Source organism: Anser cygnoides, chromosome 5 (assembly GCF_040182565.1).
Source record: "Anser cygnoides isolate HZ-2024a breed goose chromosome 5, Taihu_goose_T2T_genome, whole genome shotgun sequence".
Taxonomy (NCBI): domain Eukaryota; kingdom Metazoa; phylum Chordata; class Aves; order Anseriformes; family Anatidae; genus Anser; species Anser cygnoides.
This window is the reverse complement of record NC_089877.1, coordinates 37,744,171-37,763,078: the sequence shown is the minus strand read 5'-3', so window position 1 is coordinate 37,763,078 and position 18,908 is coordinate 37,744,171. Positions and strand designations below refer to the sequence as shown.

At 40.1% G+C, this 18,908-nt stretch overlaps 1 protein-coding gene and 1 long non-coding RNA gene across 5 annotated transcripts in view; one reads left to right on the top strand and one right to left on the bottom strand.

Moving 5' to 3' along the window:
- KCNQ1 (potassium voltage-gated channel subfamily Q member 1) overlaps positions 1-16,816 on the top strand; it is a 408,236-nt gene extending 391,420 nt beyond the window's left edge. For 3 of the 4 annotated variants that reach the window (XM_066997896.1, XM_066997894.1, XM_048066574.2), the window contains one exon: positions 14,399-16,816. In XM_066997896.1, coding sequence (XP_066853997.1) covers positions 14,399-14,599 — 201 coding nt within the window. In that variant the 3' untranslated portion in view covers positions 14,600-16,816. Of the gene's footprint in view, positions 1-4,829; positions 4,949-14,398 lie in introns of all 4 variants that reach the window. The other variant, XR_010831793.1, reaches the window with a different exon arrangement.
- The window catches only part of LOC125183117 (uncharacterized), a 53,177-nt gene that overhangs the window by 15,465 nt on the left and 18,804 nt on the right, over positions 1-18,908 (bottom strand). The gene's annotated exons all lie outside the window — the stretch shown is intronic.

Below are 18,908 nucleotides of genomic sequence, written 5' to 3'. Positions count from 1 at the left end.
AGTGTGTATTGTAAAGCCTTCTGAGGCTTTATGGAAATAGAAGCACTTGGTATGTTTATCATTTTTATTATTCCCATTGTCGCTCAGCATCTATCTTAAAACTTAGATATAATTTGAGAAGATTATCTCTTGATTTGAAAAGACTATTGCTTTTAAAGACTATAAATCAACAGTGCAGGAACTATAAAGTAAGGAAGAGCAACTTACACCTGAAAGGAACTGTGCTGCTTGAGGCTGAATTAAACTCCTTTCACTTTTCAGAGCAGATGTGTCAGAGCTAAAATTGTTAGCTGCATCACACAAAGTCATTCATGAAAGTGGATGAAAATATCTTAGTTGAATCAGAATAATGTTAGCATTTTAATCTGTAAAGTCCTTAGTAGGTACTAACCTTTTTTCAGGGGTTAGGGGTGAACAAAATTCTCCAGTGACTAGCTGATTACTCTGTTGGATGGGAAAAAAAGATACTACTTAGAGACTAGCAGAAGAAAGAAAACAAATAACTCTGTAGTAACTTCTTTCACTCTTTCAGAGAAAATATGCAGAGGGAAAAGAAATGCCTGTAGCTAAACCAATTTGTGCGGCAATACTCAGATCTTCCAAGTGCAGCAGGGTCTGGCTTCTGGGAACACAAATGATCGATCTCTGGGAGGAACAGGCTGCAGCTTGCTTCAGAAAGCAGGGCATTGATTCTCTGATGTTCCCTTCCCAGTGTGCCACATCTAGTGAGGGCCTTCCTGACTGATGCCCGAGCCCAAGTTGGTGCCTCTGTGGTGATGAAGATGAAATACTTTAGATGAGAATTAGTGATGTTTCTCATCCCTAGTAGTCATTGAAGGCTGTTGTATGTTGTCATCAAACTGCTACTCTTTCTTTCCTATCTGTGAACGCTGTGGGGTGTTACTGGGTGCTGTGGAACAGATGCTGCCTTCCATCTCAGAGAAGGTACATTTTGTTATTGATCTAACAGGGGCTAGTACAGCCCTTAATAGCAGGGCTTGAGGGCAGCTATGAATTCATGCTCTTCCTTTGTGCAACTGATAACAGTTCTGGTGGGGGGGAGTAGAGAAGAGAAACGTCACAAAACTTTATGTGCAAGACTGTCACCACCTCTGCCTGAAGGATTTTCCAGTATTTCATCATGTCTAGACTATATGTACAGTGTTATCTTGTGCAGAAGTCTCCTCTATCATAGGATAAAATTACAAAGCCCAAATCCTTTTTGTTTTGAACAGTAATTATCATCATTATCTTAAGAATGAATAATCCAGGCTACTGCCTATGAACCAGAAGAATAGCAAGAGATGGATGCACATCTAACATCTGGAGCTGGGCAGATCATTTAATCTGCAAGCCTGTCATGATGATTAATCAGCTAGGAAAGACTGTGAGCCTTTTGCTTCGACCACTGAGCTGTTGCTTATACTGCCAATAGATCCACTTTTTGAGTCATGGTTTACCAGTCCAAATAAATGCCCGGTCTGGCTATATTCCTAGAAGAAGCTATTGACAAGGAAAAGCACTAAGGATTTTTTGTTATCTTTGTCATCCATTACATTTTTCAAACATGTTATTTTATCAGAAATGTTTGTTTACTTTTGAAGTCATTATAGCTTAAAATGTTATGGAGAAGAGCCTTGATATTTTAACTGACTCAATACCGGAGGGAAACCTGCAGTTGAACCAATTTGGAAAGTTAACCCATGCAGCACTTGTCACTGGCAGTAGCCAAGCGATCTGTCTCTCCATTTTCAAAATGAGTTGAGCTCCTGAAGTATTAGGAGATTGGCTTAAAGACATAGGGTTGTATTTAAGGAAAAAAAAAAGAAGAAAAAAAAAAGGAAAAACTGTTTTTTGAGACCTTGATGTACATTTAAGACCTGTTTTCAAGGTTTTCCCTGCAATAAGTCTGATTTAAAGCTAGCTCTGGAAATTGAAGCTGATACTCTTGCATAACTGGTTAGCTCCAGAACTTGGGATTGGAAGAAAAATGTCCAATGCTACAAAACGCAGAACAAAATAATCACTTAATTTCCCCCAAATTCAATTGGCAGAGCTGTTGAACTCCTGCAGGCATGGGTAATGACTCTGTATGACCCATGAAATTTGAGTGAAAACCCTTCTTCATTAGCAGTTGGTTGCCTTTGTTGGAGTTTTGCTTCTGGTATCCGTACTAGTGTGCCTTTATGAATAATGCCATGGCAGCCAACAGGCAGTTCCTTTTCCTTTTAAACGTGGGTTTCCACTGGTAAATATATTAGGTTCTAGTTCACTGGCTGGTTATTTGCTGGCTTGTGATTGATTGCTTCTGCCTCAGCTTCTTGAAGTGGTCAGGAAACAAATGAAATGCAGCTTTTGGGTGTCCGAGGCACTAGACTTTGGAGGGTGCAGAGCACCTGCATCTTCTCTGGATTTCAGTGGTGTTGCTGGATGCTTAGCTTTTCCACAAAACGAAAGCTTTATTATTTTTCAAGCATTCTGAAGGAGATTTTTCCAAGGGTATGATTTCAGCAGAAGTGAATGGAAGTTAGAAAGGGAGGGGAGTGGAGTGAGCTCACAGACATTTTTATCACTGATAAACTTCACCTCTGATCTTTGTGCAGGCCTCTGGGAAAGAAAAGTGCCTTTGGATTGTTTGTGGTTTTCTTTCGTTGTGCTGCGTTTTCCCACTGCAATGTTCTGTCTGTGTGTTTGTAACGCTTAATGCAACAGTGAAAATACAAGACAGCCTCCTTTCTGAGGAACTAACTCAGGCGTATGGCCCCGGTTTTTTGTGTTCAGAATGGGTGCAAACTTGCCACCTTATTTATCACTAGAATTTCTAACCTGCGAATGCCATGGCCCATAAATGACTCCTCCATAATAATATTTATCAAAGTATTTCTGGTCTAATTATTCATGCTGAGCTTGTTCTCTAAAAATTTCTCTTGAAAGAATCTTTTTAAAGATTTTTCTTTTGAAAACAAATTCATGACCACATCAAACAGAGATTCATGTTGCCGTTGGTTTAATTACCAGCAGCAGCCCTCAGGGAATCTCAAAACTCGCTGTTATTATAATTGCTTCTCTCTCTTTCACTCCCCCACTCGTTTTTCCCGACCATTTTTGATTGCTGCAGAAGTCATCGTATGGTTATTAATTTTGTAAGCTCATTTTAGGTACAAAGAAGTTTTATTTCTTTTCTGCCCATATAATAACTATCAAATCACAAATAATGAGTAGATTGCAGATGCTAAAAAAAGAACTGGCTAAAAAACTTTTTTGAAAAAACGATTGAAGTGATCTTGTTCTTTAACATTTCAAGTAAAAAGCAGACTGTTGTGCCATTCCCTACTCATGCTGTCCCATCCATTTGTGATATTTGCCATCCAATAGAATCTCCCACACAGAACTCTCAAGGCATGCTGCAAACTATTAACGATGCTTCATTTCATGCAACCCCATTTCCCCCCACCCTGTGCACAGTTTCCGAAAGGGAAGCCTCAGGCAGGTGCCATCATCATCTGTGCCTGTAGCACCTACAATCCTTCCCTCCCGCTCCCTGCTGCATAACGTCCATTGTCCTTTCTGCCCGTTCCTTGCCCTGCTCTGGTGGTATTCACCCCTACCTTTAGGAGACACGTTCGGTCAGACAAAGCATGTGAACCACTGCAGTGGGTTCAGGTACCCCAGCAACTGTGGAAGTAAAGCCAGCCAACAGTTCTGAAGACGACCCTTGATTTTCAGGTGCTTGGCATGAGGTGTATCAAGGGACCTAATGCCAGCAGAAACAGATTCCTCATTCTGGCCAAACTCGGGCACACCACACCTTACTACCCGTGCCATTTCCTTGAAGCAAGAAAGGAGCGAGAAGAATTTTCGAAGTGGTAGTGGTGACATGCAGCAGCACAGCACTGCGCTGCAGTAATTCGTGCTAACTCCCATTTTCAAGCTTTGCATAGACTGAGCTTCGTTGTTCTCATTTCCTTTAGCTTACTGACAGTAAACAAAGTTGTGGTGAATTAACTGAACTTGTTCTTGTCTGCCTGCTTTGGGCAGGGAAGTAGGGCTGATGTGGCTGTGCCATAGCTGAGGTATACGTTTAGTTTCCACTGTGAGACAGAATTTGTGTCTGCTCTAAGATCCATAACCTGTGGGTGAGTCTCACTTTCTATTCCAACTGGAAAACGCTGTGCACCTCATCTGGCTTTATTACCTTTGAAAAGGAGTGTGGATGCCTCATTTGCGTGAAGCGAGAAACATTAACATAAGCAGTGCTGACCTAACTCAATGTGATGCATGGCATATTTGCTTTAAAAAGAGCTGCAGCCTCAAATGTGTTTTGAATTAGGAAAAGTGTTTTAGAGAGAGAAAGCAAAAAAGGAACCATTTCTTAGCAGGCATCTGAAAAATAACAGTTCAGAGGAAGGAGGAAAAATGTATTTCTAACACTGGGGGATTATGAGCGTATATCTTATTCTTTGTTTTTTAAAAATAAAATCTTGGCAACTTCAGTGCATACTATGATGATCCAGAACTAGAACAGCTACTCAATGGTGAAATTATCAGCAGTACTCCGGCAAGAGGTTATTAGTCATAGTCCCAGTATCATACGAGAGCAAGAGCCAAGGATTCAAGAAACAAAACATTCCCCTTTGGAGAGAGGTCAAGATTAGTCAGTTTTGTTTTGTATAACTGGTGATGGTGGTAGGGGGGGTTGGTTTGGTTTGGTTTGGGGGTTATTTTTCTGTGGAGAAGAGCTTTGGACATATTTTTATGTTAGTTTGGTCTTTTACTTTTTTTGAACCCTGACGTGTTGTTAATATGCCACTGTTCCACATTTGAAACAGGAATCTACAGCTAGGAGAAAGCTGTTGTCTGATAGCCAAATTCCTGACAACAAAAATATGGAGTGATATTCAGAGGCTGTACTGCCGTGATTAAACCCAGCAAAGAGAGTCCTCCGGAGGCAAGTACCACAGGGAGTTTTCTTCACATCTGTGGAACTGAAGCATCTGAAAAATAAATGCCTGTTAGCTACACAGCATCTTTCTTTCCCCTGAAGATAGGTATTGGGGTGCTCAGCCAGAAGGGCACAGTGTAGGAACATCTTGGTGAACACAAAGGTGATTGGGAGTCAGAAAGCAATCAGTTCTACAAACTTCTTTCTCGTTAGAGAACTGAAAAGTGCTTTGAGATGTGAAGATCTGCCTAGGACAGGAAAGATGATATTTAAGGTTTTATTAGAGCTCTTCCTTCCAAGTTAAAGATGTTTAGCAAATCCGCTGCCTGGCATTAACTTCACTGTCTCAGTTTTCCCCACTTTGTGATAACAATAACAGTAGCTATCTACTGCAGCATGGTGCTGTATAGATAGGCTAAGGTTCTCAGGGCTTTGGATATAAGATGCGCTAATTACTGCCATTTATTCTATAACTGTATCCAAACTATTGCATAAAGATAAGTTGTTGGGGTTTTTCAGGTTTTGGGTTTTTTTGTTTGTTTGTTTGTTTTCAGTTTTGTTTTGACCAATACTTTCCTTAATTTTCTTGTTATCTTGAGCCTATTCAACATCCTCCATAAAGCTGGATTTCCATTTAAGCATACTTTGGGAAACTGTTTAGGGTGATGGTGCTAGATGGATGCCCAGTCATTTTTGTGGATACATAAACTCTCATATTTTTGATATCTTCGGTTGTCTTTTAAGGAAAGAATCCCTCTGTTCTTGCCAACTTGTATCTTATTTTTAAATGAAAATGGAAGAAAATTGTGACTGGCAAAAGAGATGTCATTTCCTGAAGGTGAGGCAATAGTAAATGAGGATAAAGAAATTCTTGAAAAATCCAAAGTATTCTATTAATAGGATAGGGGGATTTTATCTTCTTCATTAGCTTCTGATAAAAGTTATATTTAGAGACAAGACCCTTCAGTTTCCTGGGTTCATACAAGCAAAGAAAAACATTTCAAAGTCCCTTGTTCATCTACAGCTCATGTTCTGATACTCAATTAGAGTAAAGGGTTAAAAAATAATCTCTGACCTTTGTAATATTTTAGTTTTAAAAAAAAGGCTGTATCCTGAGGCTGTGCTGGGCCAAAGACTGTAGATTTTGGACACTGTCCTAACTTGAAAATTTCCATGTGTTTTAAGTCTTGTCTCATTTATCTACAACAAGAGTTGACCACAAATGTTAATTGCTTGGCTATAGCCCTCTGGATGCCAGATAGATCTGTGAGTGTTGCACACATCTGGGCACGCGTTCAGTGCTGCGAGGCCAGCGGGGCTGGCTGGGGAGTTTGGGGAGTGATTAGCAATCAGAGGGACTTCTTAGCCCAAATCTACACCTAGAGCTAAAGAAAGATTCTCAGGAAGAGCTGGTTTCCAGTAGTTTGGGTGTTTTAAATAAGCCAAATATTTTTGCAAGAAGTTGTTAATAGCAACCACAAAAGCGCTGAACCACAGCCACCATTTCCAGCTCTCTTTTCTCAAGCAGCAGCAGTTCACAGTCTCCACTTCTTGCCATCTTCACAGCCACTTCCATCTTGCTCCTTGTTTCTGTCTCGACTAGCAGCATTTTAGGTCATCCAACCTTGCCTTTTTTTTTTTTTTTTTAACCCTTGGGCTTTGAATCCTCTCTGTTTTTAAAATAACCACTGCCCCAGAATCTTTGCACCATTTGAGGTCTTGTACTCTGTAGCCATCCGTGGCCAAGTATACTTTGCTCTTCCGTGACTAATTCTTCCTTTTGGCAGTGTCCTACCCACCTCCTTAGTAGAAGTAGTATATATTCATTTTACCTTGCTTCCCTTAGTCAAGCAGCAAGTTATATCCAGGTAATTTTATGAAGGTGACATGAAACAGCATCTGTCCTTTTATTGTTGCCCCTTGTTTCTTTGTAGGTCTTAACAGTTTCTCTCATACCTGACATTTTGCCAGCTGCAAATCCAGAAGCATTTATTTGCATCAAGATTACATACATGAGTTGTGTGTAAGTGATTAGAAATAGACAAAGATAGCTGTGAAGGCTGCTGTTTTATTGCATAATATCTTCTTCAACTACTGCTGTCGCTGAAGGCTGTATCTTAATTTTCATCTGAGGGAAAAATGGCAGTATCATAAAAGAGACAGTTACAAAACATGCAGCCAATATTCTGTGCTAGGTAATATGTAAGCCGTATTTTGTACAAATCACACATTCCTGTTACACAGTATTTAAGTGACTTGTTCATATCACAGAGTTTTTGACCTGTCAGGACATGTCTCTTATTATTGGCAGTTTCAAACAGAATTCAAGAGAGACTTCTAATATGAAAAATAGTATTATGGTTGTAATTATACTCCTCTAAAAATCATGAAAATCCACGTGAAAGAAATTGAACCGAGCAAATAGCTAGCCAGAGGTGTCAAATTTCCAGACACTTTGAGGATGTTTTTAGGAAAATATATTTTTCTTTAGGGAAAAGGACATGTGGACTTCTCTTCAGTACAAGGACCTAATTATCAAAATTGCTTTCCCAATTCTAATTAAAAGAAAGAATGCATAGATTAACCCTCTGATTTTTCCTATTTCCTATTGCTTGAGGATCTGTTACCCTAAAGCTTGTACTCTACATTCAAGACAAAATTCTTCAAAAGAACAATAATTACTCTAAAATGCCACAAAGTTATAGTCACTAATCAAATGTCCACATGTTGGTGTTAGCAGTGCTACCAATTTGTTTTACTTTCCAACATAATTCAGAAAAATGTGACAGCTGAATTTCTATACAGTGCCTCAAGAATGTACTGTGTCAAGTCAAGCCCCTTGTTAACAGCAATTCACTCTGGTTTCAAGGTAACTCCTGGAGAATCAGAGGCAATGCCTGGTTTGTATATCCCAGTTGTTTCTGAGCTCTGGCCCAGACTCAGTGGCTCAGAAGTTTCTTCCCAGCCCCAGCTCACCACTCCACTGAAAGCACAGAGCAGCACACATTGGTTAATAGAGAATTAGCAGCTACTTAGGGGTTGCAACTACTAAAAAGTAAGCTTTTTCTTATGCTTTTAAGAAATGTGGGAGAAAAAAAAATACTATAAAAACACAGAGTAAGGAGACCAGCAACAGTCTCAGTTTACTGAAGAAAAAAATGAAAGAAAGAAAAAAGAAAAAAAAAGCTGTTAGTATCTCAAAGGGAAGAAACTGGCACTGACAGCTTTATACAAGACAGCTGATTTTAGGATACAGTGTGTAACAAGTGCCTTTCTTTCCAAAGATGCTTTCATCTCAAAGTTGTCTGTTTTACTTGTCAGTTAAGACAGTGGTTGCAGTGTTAATATAATATTTTCATTGACTAGTCATGTGCAGCCCACAAAACCTGCTAATTTGGTTCCTCAGAAGCTCAGCCTTTATATTTTTCTAGCCAGGAGTAATGTTATATTAGAAGAGAGTGTTTTCTCACCAGCTCCACTTCCTCTATCCTTCCCCCAGACACCACACACATACTCCCTTCTTTGGACAACTCTCAAGAGAAAGTACAGACAGTCTGGAGAACAAATCTTCCTTCATGCAGATTACATTCTCCTATAAACACCTCAGCGACTGGTATATAACCTCCAGCAAGAATGCTGCCTAATCTCTGGCAACAAAATAAACACATCTAAGCCAGAAGCTCTGATAAGGGGATTCTCAAGCATCTGCAATCTTGGGTGCTGTAAATGGAAGAATGACTGTTTCCAATATTTTTGAAAACATCATGTACCTGAAGAAAGAAATTTTCTTTAATAATACTGAAATTGTTGGTCTCTCCTTCCTCTATTATAGTTATAGAGAAAAGTTTAAAGTAAATCCTCTGTGAAGATTCCTATACATATCCCTGAACTTTTCTGAAAAGCCACTCCTAATACTGTTCCTGTCCACAGGACCGTGAAACCTCTAAAGCATTAACTTTTAGAAATATTTTGATACTAAAACGTGTAGGGACTTAGCAACAAGGGGAGCCAGGGAAGCTGCTCTCTGAAGCTTCCTCAGATATTCTCAAGAACATTACTTGAATAGGATAGATGCCACTAAAGAAAAACATGATTTATAACCGCACCTTACGAAGAGGTGTTAGGTTGAAGAGCTCACTCTCCATTTGCTAAAGTACTGGTTAATACCAATACATTCCTTCATGTCATTGCCATTAACATGTATCATAAGGTCTGGAATATTTTTTGCCTCTTACATTTTCTCTGACTGAGTCATTAGTATGCCTGAAGATGGCTTTGTTAACAGAAAGGATTTTTGGTGTGTTTTTTCTGAAAGTTAAAGCTAGCTCATTAGCAAGTACAGTACTGAATAGCAAACATGGAAGAGATTCTTTTCAAAACCACCTATGAGAGGATACACAGGTGAAGAGAGCATGACTTTCTTTTCATTAAAGTCTCTCACACTGCAGAGCAATAGGGTCCTCCTCATTAAGAGGCCATCAGTGGTGATAAATATTTGAAGATCTCCCCAGTCATTTTCAGTTATTTTGAAAAAGTACCTTCAAGAGTTGCTTCAAGAGAGCTAAAAAGCTGCACTCTCAGGAATTAACACCACTCAAGTTAATTCAGGGTAGCAGAATCGTGAGTCTAATGTTTGAAAAGTAGCTGAAAATTTTCTTTATCACATTTTCATTCAGGCAAGCATAGCCTGCATTCTGTTTTTCTTCTTGTCCTTTAGGAGCTTCACACTCGTCTTTCCCTATTAAGAACAAGCAGGGTCCCCCAGAATCCAGAGTGAGCATGGTGCATAAACTGTGCTGATAAAAAATTTCTTGATTTAGTTCAAATTATTTGTTTAATCAGTCAACTGCGTTAAGAATATAAGTAGTTATGAACAACCTTATAGTCCAAAGGGACTATGACTTTTACCCTTAATAATATATTTTTTTAATGTCCAAGTTTTACTTCTGAAATTTCCAAGTCAGGGCATTAGAAACCCAGAATGAAGGGCAGATGAGACAGCTTTAATCAACAGCTTTAACCACTCCAGATCATGGAGCAGTGCTTGGTTTAACTTCTTGGTAATTTGTAATTAACTGTGGTCTTTGTGGCCAAAATTGCCAATCGCCGATAATTTGTCCTTGGCCTGCTCCCCTACCTTGAATATCGATGGCTGAAAATACTGTCCCTCTTGGCTCCATGATTCCAGCTCCCCTTGCCCCTTCCCAGTAAACCCCTATGACAAGTTTTGGGAGCAGGTCTCCAGAATGCCACTCTTTAGTTCTCCTTCACAGTGCTGCGTGAAGGAGATTCTCTTCCAGCTGTCCCTGGAGCCATCCAGACTTCCTCTTTTTTTTTTTTTTTTTTTTTGGGGGGGGGGAGGGTGCGGAAGTAAGGAAACAAGTTCATTGTGACCTTTGGTATCCTGAATCATACCATAGATTTGCTATGAATGCTTAAAATGTAGCAAGAATGGTCTCTGCCTTGTTCCTTAACACCTCCTGGAATGTCTTTGATACCTTTGTAAAAGTTGGCATGTCATTTTATACCCAGTTGTAGCTGTTTCCTGAAAACACAACCTAAGAGGGTCCTGTGGCTCGCAGGAGCTGTGTCATTGCCTCTAGTCTATTGGTACGGGATATCAGTGTAGTCATACGCCTCTGTGACTTCTTTAGGGATAGAAAAAATTGCTGTGTAAGATAGCTACATTTGTTCATGATGTGCCATTTAAAACCTGTGCTTTAGTCTTTCTGTCTTTACAAAGAACTATTTGTTAGGTTTCTTTTTTTTCAGTGCACTGCATGGATGGCATTTTTTTATTCATTTCTAAGAGCTCGCTTCAAAGCTTGTTTTAATCTGCTTCTTTCCATCTGTGCTCAGTCTATAGCCCTTGGATCCTTTTAGAAAATTGATTTTGGAGGATGGAAAACTAGTTTTCATACAATATTTCAGTAAGACTTTGGAATAACTGTGGTGTGTAATTTCTGAAGAGTTTCAAGCACTGCTTGCTCTCCCCAACAACTACAAAATACAAAGGAAATGATTTGCATATAAAGAATTTGATCATACAAGCATCATACTTCTAATGAAGCATAAATCAGCTAGAAAGAGCTTACTTAGTTTTTCATAAAAGAAACAGTCCTAGTTATTTTCCTATGTAATTAACACTGTTTGCTGTTTTAAGTGGAGGGATCAGAGTTGTCCAAAGCAGTTAAGATTATAGCCACATCAGCACTTTTTCTGTTTGCTTTACTTTTATTCATTCTGGCATCATGGCTAATTTCTAATCAGGTAAATGTGTTTGAAATTATGATTCAGGGAAGATGATACACTTATCCAAGCAGCATGTTAAGTGCATAAACCTAGTTTAATGAAAAAGGTATTGCACACTGCAACATTTTTCTAGTGGTTATAATTATCTCTGCAGCAAACAAGTGAAGAGTATATATCAGGATGTGTATTTGGATGACGACAGGCAGATTGGGATTGCTAAGAAGCAAGGCTGTTACCAGCAAGCTACTTATTCTTGCACATCAGAGGCCTGCGGTAACAGTAGAAGTTGCCTTCTGGTAGCTTCTAACTCTCTTTAAAATGTCTCCTGCTTTAAGCAGAGGACCCACTTTGGCAGAATTGACATCGTCCCATTGCTGTCTCATTTGCAAACATAATCTTTTCTGATACAGCCCCAAGAGGCATGAGCAAAGCAATGTACAAATCCAGAGCGCACTGAAGTCACTGGAAGTATATGATTGCCAGAAACTACCACAGACTTCAGAGCATCTTGGAGCAAGCCCATAACGGGCACAGAACTTCCTGGCAAATAGCTTTGCTTATTGGATAGCAAAACTGATCAAACAACAACTAAACACAACCAGCTACCTGTACCTCTCTGCACAAATGGCTTTAGAGACCTACACCAATAAGCAGGAAAATGGAAGGTGAAGGTCATTCCTTTTTATCTCATATGGCTCAGCTCAATAGTAATTAGCTTCTGCCTCTGCTTCTGTGGGCCTCCTGCACTCCACAGCTGCTGCAGCCAAACCTTATTCCATAGAAAAAAATTAGACAATTATCTCAGGGAATTTATTTCCCAGCAAGAGTATTCACATCTCACTTCTCTCCAGTACTTCATCACCAAGACACACAGCTGTTGAAGGACTATCCAGATCTCAGTCCAATCTACTGTCATGTTCAATAGCTCATCACTGCAAGAGTTTCATAAATGCACATTTTCCAGATATATCCTCAGTCTGTGTTTCCTCTGGTAATCCCTGCCTGGAATCACAAATTTAAAAATGTATCTATAAGAATCCCCTAGTTATTTAGAATAATTAGCGAAAAGACATTTCTTGTTAGAGGAGAAGTTGTCCTTCGGACTCTGAAGATAGCTGTTTGTCTGCAATCTTCCACTACAGTCTTCCAGTACAGCTGTCTCAGAAAGCAAGCAATGCCTGGGCAGCGGGTGGTGGAGGAACGAAATGCTTTGGCAAGCTTCGCTGCCCCTGATTCATACTGTCATGCTTGGAACATCATGAATTTGCCATCCAGGATAGGCACCATTAGCGCAAAGCGTGCCTTTTTTAAGGGAGTGAACAGTGATGAAATGAAAACCTGATGATCTGCTCCATTTTCCATCTGTATTTCCTTCTAGAAATCTTGAACTTATGTGTTCTTCAGCTTCCTCATTTGAAGAATCTCATCTTTCAACAGCCATTTCCATCCAGAATTACTAGTGTTTCATGTACCATCTAGGGTGCTTTGCCTAATGTTTTCAAAACCAGCTGCAAAGTATAAATCTCTGGCACCTCATATTTTTAAATTACTGTATCTGCTTCCCTACCAGTTGTACAAAGTGTTTGAAAAAAACAGCATTTTCTCTACGGTAGAAAAACATTTTAGTCTCTGCTGAAATCCTCCAGGTTTGTTGATGTTCTGCTCAGCCTTACTGTCTTTTACTATCCTGTGTGATACTTGGATGAATGCCAGGCACATATAAATTGCTCCCACTCATACTCTTTCTGGCGGTTTTATGTGCCTTTCACTACTTTCTAGCAGATATTTGAGGCGGCAATTTATTCCCATCACGTTTTTTCTGCTTACTTTCTTTTCCCTTTTTAAAACCTATTACCTCTTCTTGCCTAGAGGTTTACTTAGTGTTTTAGGATCCCTGTGGATGGGTCTGAGACTCTAATGACAAAATTGTGGCTTTTTCTTTATGCTTATAGCAGGGAGTGGGAGGCCACAAGGCAGACTCTCACTGCCCAGTTTCAGAGCCTCTTGCCATCCAGGAAGGACAGGCATCTTTCCTTGAGGAATGTTTGCCTGCTTGCCGTGCTGATGGCATGAATTTGAATTCCCCAAATCATAGCTGTAAGCGCCTGTCTTCCTCCCCAGGACATCTGGCTCAGTATGTTGGAGTCAGAGCAGAGAGGTTTCCCATGCCAGATAAAAGGGATGGTACACATTACTTCTTGACTGCAAAACGCAAGAAACCAGAGACTGAAATCATGTTGCTCCTAGAAACATTTGGTTCTTGATTTTCCTCTGAGTACCACAAATGTACTCCAAGCTTGGTCTAGGTTTTGGACATCTCCATAACCTAGTCTCTCTTAGGTATGCTGATTTTTCATTACATTTTTTCCTACAGAGTAGAAGAGCAGAGAAAGCAAAAAAGAGGAATTAAATAATGTAAAGAGTATCTGTCTAAAGGCAGAAGAAAAAGAGCATTATGGATCCAGTCCGAACCTTCCTCTGCAGGTCCCCAGCTTTAAAATAAGCTTTAATCCATCTTAGAAGAGTTTCTGACTTGTTGTAAATCATGTAATTCAAATGGCAATCCTAGTGAACGCTGTGTCATTGGAGCAGAGACAGAATGAAACTAAATCATGTCCTACTCCCTCCCCTTGCCACAGAATGCAGCTGTTATGCACTTGCATCAGCAAAAATATCCGTGGGGCATTTTGTGGCCTGAGTTGGTAATTGGACCCAAATGTAACAAAGAGAGCATCAGTCAGTCCTAGTTTACTCTGGATTAGATCACTGCAAGTGGGGTGGATGTTTACTATAGCATATTGGTATTATTAAGGCATATAAGCATGTTAGTAGTTTATAATGTTTTAAAAATATATGGAGACAATAATGACAACAGCAACAAAAACACAGAAGCTCAGTTCTGGGACTGAGTTCCCTATCCAAGTTCATCTCTTTAAAAGCCCACCTGTCATGCATTCATCCAGGTATAAAACAACTGTCAAAGCACATCCCAGAGATGAGAATTAACAGGCCTCTCCTCATCCAACACTGACCAGTTGCATTAAATTTCTAATGCTGTGGAACTGTGGATCTCTGGTGTCTTCCCGGAGGTTATTGTCATGCTAATTAAGAAAAGTGTCATTTTAATATCACATTTGTATCACGTGGCTTGTTGCAATTTTCTCACACGCTGACACTAAACAAACCTTCCCTATGCCCTCGTAGGTTACACAGATGGACCAGAAACTGAACCTCATTACAGATATGCTGCATCATCTGGTTTCCAGTCAGCAGGGGGATCAAGGGAACAACAGATCATCTCAGAGAGGCAACAACGTTAATTCAGATCTCTTTCTCCCTAATAACACCCTACCGACCTATGAGCAACTGACAGTACCAAGAAGAAACGAAGATGATATATCCTGATATGGTATAAGTCTGGGCTCTTCCCACCTTTCTCCTTTAAATGGGACTGAATGCTGAGAATCTGGAAGGAATTAAGTTTATCCGCCATCCAACAAAGCACGTGACTGCTGTGTATATACACCACTAGTCTCAAACACACTCTTCTAAAAGCCGCTCATAGTAGCCTAAGGATTGCCAGGCTGTGTTCTACCAGGCAAAACTTACAGAAACCTCCACATTTATTTTGTTCATCAACAAAAATGATCACAACTCATTATTGCTCCTGAAGACCAAAACAATGTAAAGAGAGGAAAAATTGCAAGGATTTAGGGATCCTTTAATAATAATAATAGTAATAATAATATTCTAATAATACTTGAACTTAGATGGAAAATGTGCATTTTGTTTATGAATCTGCAGATAGCAATATATTTCTACTACTAATGTTTTTAAAACAAAGTAGGATAACTTATGTTGTTTTTATTGTATAAACATACCACTAACATTCTAGAGAATGACAAACCACATGCTGAATGATTTTCTTTTGCTGTTTTATTTTAACATTGCTATATAAACATTATCAGATAATGACCAGATTTTTTTAATCTGTTTTTCTTCAGGGAGGAACTAATCCTTAATCTGGAACAATACTATTTATAGTGGAAAGTACTATAGATTTTTTAAGATATCAGTTTTTCATGGGGAGACTATAAAGTATTATATAGAAAAAACGATTCTGCTTTCTAGGAAATTGTTGCCAAAGAATTTATATATAAATAGAAAACAGAGTGGTCTGAATGCACTTGTCCTGAAATAGCTTTTTAAAAAGAAGGCCCACTTCTTCTTAAATCTACTCTTTTTTTAGCTTACACTATCCAAAAATAGTACAGCAGTCTGAAGTGACTGGACTTGCAGGTCAAGTGCTTTAGCTGGCCACTTACTGAGCATCCATAATTCTTGCAGGACTTGAGGCCCCAGTTCAGGAAAGCATCTCTCATCCAGACAGCATACATGACAATTTGAATAGTTTCCTGAATAATAGCTTAAGAAAATTGATTCCCTTCCAGAGTCATTTGGTATTTAAAAGTGCTAGCTCTAATGCAGAGGACACAGGGCCTCACCTACAAACCACGTTACCCCATGTTATAGTTGCAGTAAGAACAGCAGAGTTTGGCTTGGTGTGATTTTGCACATGCACAACCTGAACAGGATTGGAGATTTGATTACTAAGGCTGAAATTCAACCCTCACAGATAGCCAGCACCTGCACCATACCCACCCTTCTTTGAAAGCAGAACATTTTTAAGGTTGACAGTGTCAGAAAACTGAGGATGACAGCACAGCTAATTAGTCCAGCGTGGTGATGGTAGCCCATACTGCTGGCAAAGGAAGGGGGAGACATGGACAGGTTAATCAGGTCTTGCACTCTGAGCATCATACACATCTAGGGCACCTCACTGCAGAGACTGTACCGACAGTAGTCCCCTCCCAGCTGGGGACACCAGGTGCCAGCAAGAGCTCTCTAAGCCTCACCATGCAGGTGGAAAGGAAAGGAGCTGCAATGAAAGCCTGCAGCGAGGAACCAGGGCTCCATGCTGAACAAATCTCTGCGGCAAGGCACAGCTCATCAGAGCTTTGCGCTGTCCCAGCCTGCCTCGCAGGCAGGCGCAGCCAGATCTCCTGCCCCACCCCAGGGATGTCTCAGCTGCTGCAACTTTAGCAAAGTGAGAAGTCTGTAAGTTGTGTTTCAATCTAGCAATGTATGTAAAAATGTAAGATTTCAGTGTTTGTTTGAAAGCAAGCAGACTTAAAAAACAACAACAAACTATTGGAAAACTGATGTCCTAAAGCATCATAATTTTACACAGCAGTTCCCATTATAAACCTTTGTTATATACAAGCAGTCCGAATTGAGATTTCAGGGAACCATCTCATAGTACTGCTTATATGCTGGACTTTGTTTTAAACATTTCATCTCTTTCACTTGGACTGCAGAGAAAAGTATACTGTATTTAATTAACTTCAAGTTATAATTATCTGGTCTTGCTGCTGTACAATAGAAAAATGTTAAGGGTATAGACATTTACAGACATAAACAGGAATTGTACCTGGGCATTATGTTTTATAGAAAATCAAAATTGTTGTGATGATTTTGAATATTTTTTCAATGAAATTCACTGTGTAATTTCAGCTTATCAATCAGCCTATTAATTTCCTAATAAAATACAGGACAAGAGTACCCTGTCTTCTGTTTTTTCTAAAATCCAGAAATTTGATACATGTAGGAAAGTTGCTGGCTTTTCTTTTTTTCTCTTAGTACAGTGTATGGAAGTCTCAGTTGCAGCACAGGACTGGAAACTTCTGCTGATTTTTTACTAGAGAAATAAAAAAAAAGCAGGACTTAATCAGCTGGGGTGGCCCTAGGGAAAAAAGATGTATCTTTTAGCATTTGCTTAAAGCATCCAGGTCTATGCCTTTCTAGAAGCATTGTGATAACCAGCAAATACATCCATTCCGATCTGTTTGTTCTCAAGATCATATCTACATTTTCTGTTTGTCATTTGATCTGAGTGATAACAGTATTTCACAGTAAACATCTCGTGTAAGAGATAATTCCCTTGTGTTGGCATGTCAGTTTGTCTCTATCCTTTTGAACATCTCTATCACCAGTATCCTCAGAATAATCAGGTTTTAAAGTCCTCCTGATAGCAGGTTGCTATGAGGCCTGATTCCACATCTGGGTCCAGCTGATCCTTTCAGAAAGAGCTCCAGCTCTGAAACCTGTGACTTCAAATCCCATAATCCACCTTGCCCTTAGAGAAGATCCATTCTCTAGGCTGTCTTAAACTGAGCCATCAGAATTCATCACGCAGCTGCCCAGAGGTAGCCATCCCCAGCTGCTCACCAGAGACAGGTCTTACCTCTCTGATCTGAGGAACAGACTAGATTTGTCTCATCTGCTGGGGCTTCGTACCTGGAAGACTTCTCCTGAAAGTAAGTACTTCAACGTCTTTCTTCCACTGCTATCTATCCTTTGTTGTGGAATAAGGGTAGCAGGAAGATGAGCTGAGCAGCTCGATGCCTTCACTGTCTGAAGTAGCTGTCAAGCAGTATCTTGCTGTTGAAACCTCATTTGCTGGTGTCTGCTGTTCACATAAATTGTTCAGAGCATTTTTTTAAAGTGGGTTGGAAATGTTTGCAAATTGTGTGAAGAAGGCCAAAGGAAACTGTAAGGTAGGCAAAGCCTTGACTTTATGATTCTCTACCCTGTTTTTGTAATCTCTGTTAAAACAAAGAATTGCCTGAGGCTGCAGAAAGAGTCTCCCTCTGTACAGCTCAATAGCAGTTTGGATTACAAGATTGGTGTAACCCCAATCCCTACCTAAAAAGTAAATCTCAGCCCCAAAAAAATCTGCCTAAAGCCTGTCAGCTGGCTTCGCTTCCCCAGCCTGCCAGGCTGCGGTGGGTCAGGCTGCTGCAGCAGACCAGAGGGTAGGAAGCCAGGGAAGAAAAGAGGAGAAGGTGGGACTGCCCAGCTGAAGCTGATGGTGGAAACACACCAGTGGTCCCCAGCAGACGCAGATGACTGTGCAAGTTTGCCAAAAATAAGATTAATGGGAGGAAAGATGGGGGCTTGTGCAGGGAGGAGGTTTAGAGAGAAACAAAAGCATGGGCTCCTGGTCTGAGCTGCATTGGGCTTGAAGAGAGAGAAGTGCTGTGCCTGGCATTAGCATTAATCCATGGTGTGACCTCTGGGCAAGTCCCTTCACCTGTTGGGCCACATTTGTTTCCCCATCTCTTCCGCTCAGCCCACTTGTCTGTTCAGACCACAAATTCCTCGGGACAGGGACTGCCTCTTCCTGTATGTCTGCTCCTTGCCTAGCACAAAGGGACTTTAGTGACCACAGTTATATAAATGTAATATATATGAAAAGCCATTATTATTCTGAGCCTATGCAGTTTCAGAGCTGGAAGCACTTGCTGCCACACTGACAACTATCAGGTATTGCTTTTCAGATTCCCTTTCACAAAGTATCTTACAAAAGAAGAGAAGTCTGGACGTTTCACTCTTCTATTTTAAAGTAGGTTTGTTTCAAATAATGTAATGGGCCAGCATTATGCTCTAATGCTACAGAAATAATTTGATGTCAGCAGACAAAATGGCCATTCTACTGCAGCAAGTTAGCAGCAGTTGTGGCTAGCAGACACCTCTGTGCTGATTTATCATCAGTTCTGAGGAAGGTGGAAATATTCCAGGGCTTCCCCCACCCACTGAGCTAGAAAGGTTTGGGCAAGAAACAAATTGCTCCTTGAATTATAAAAAAAAAAAA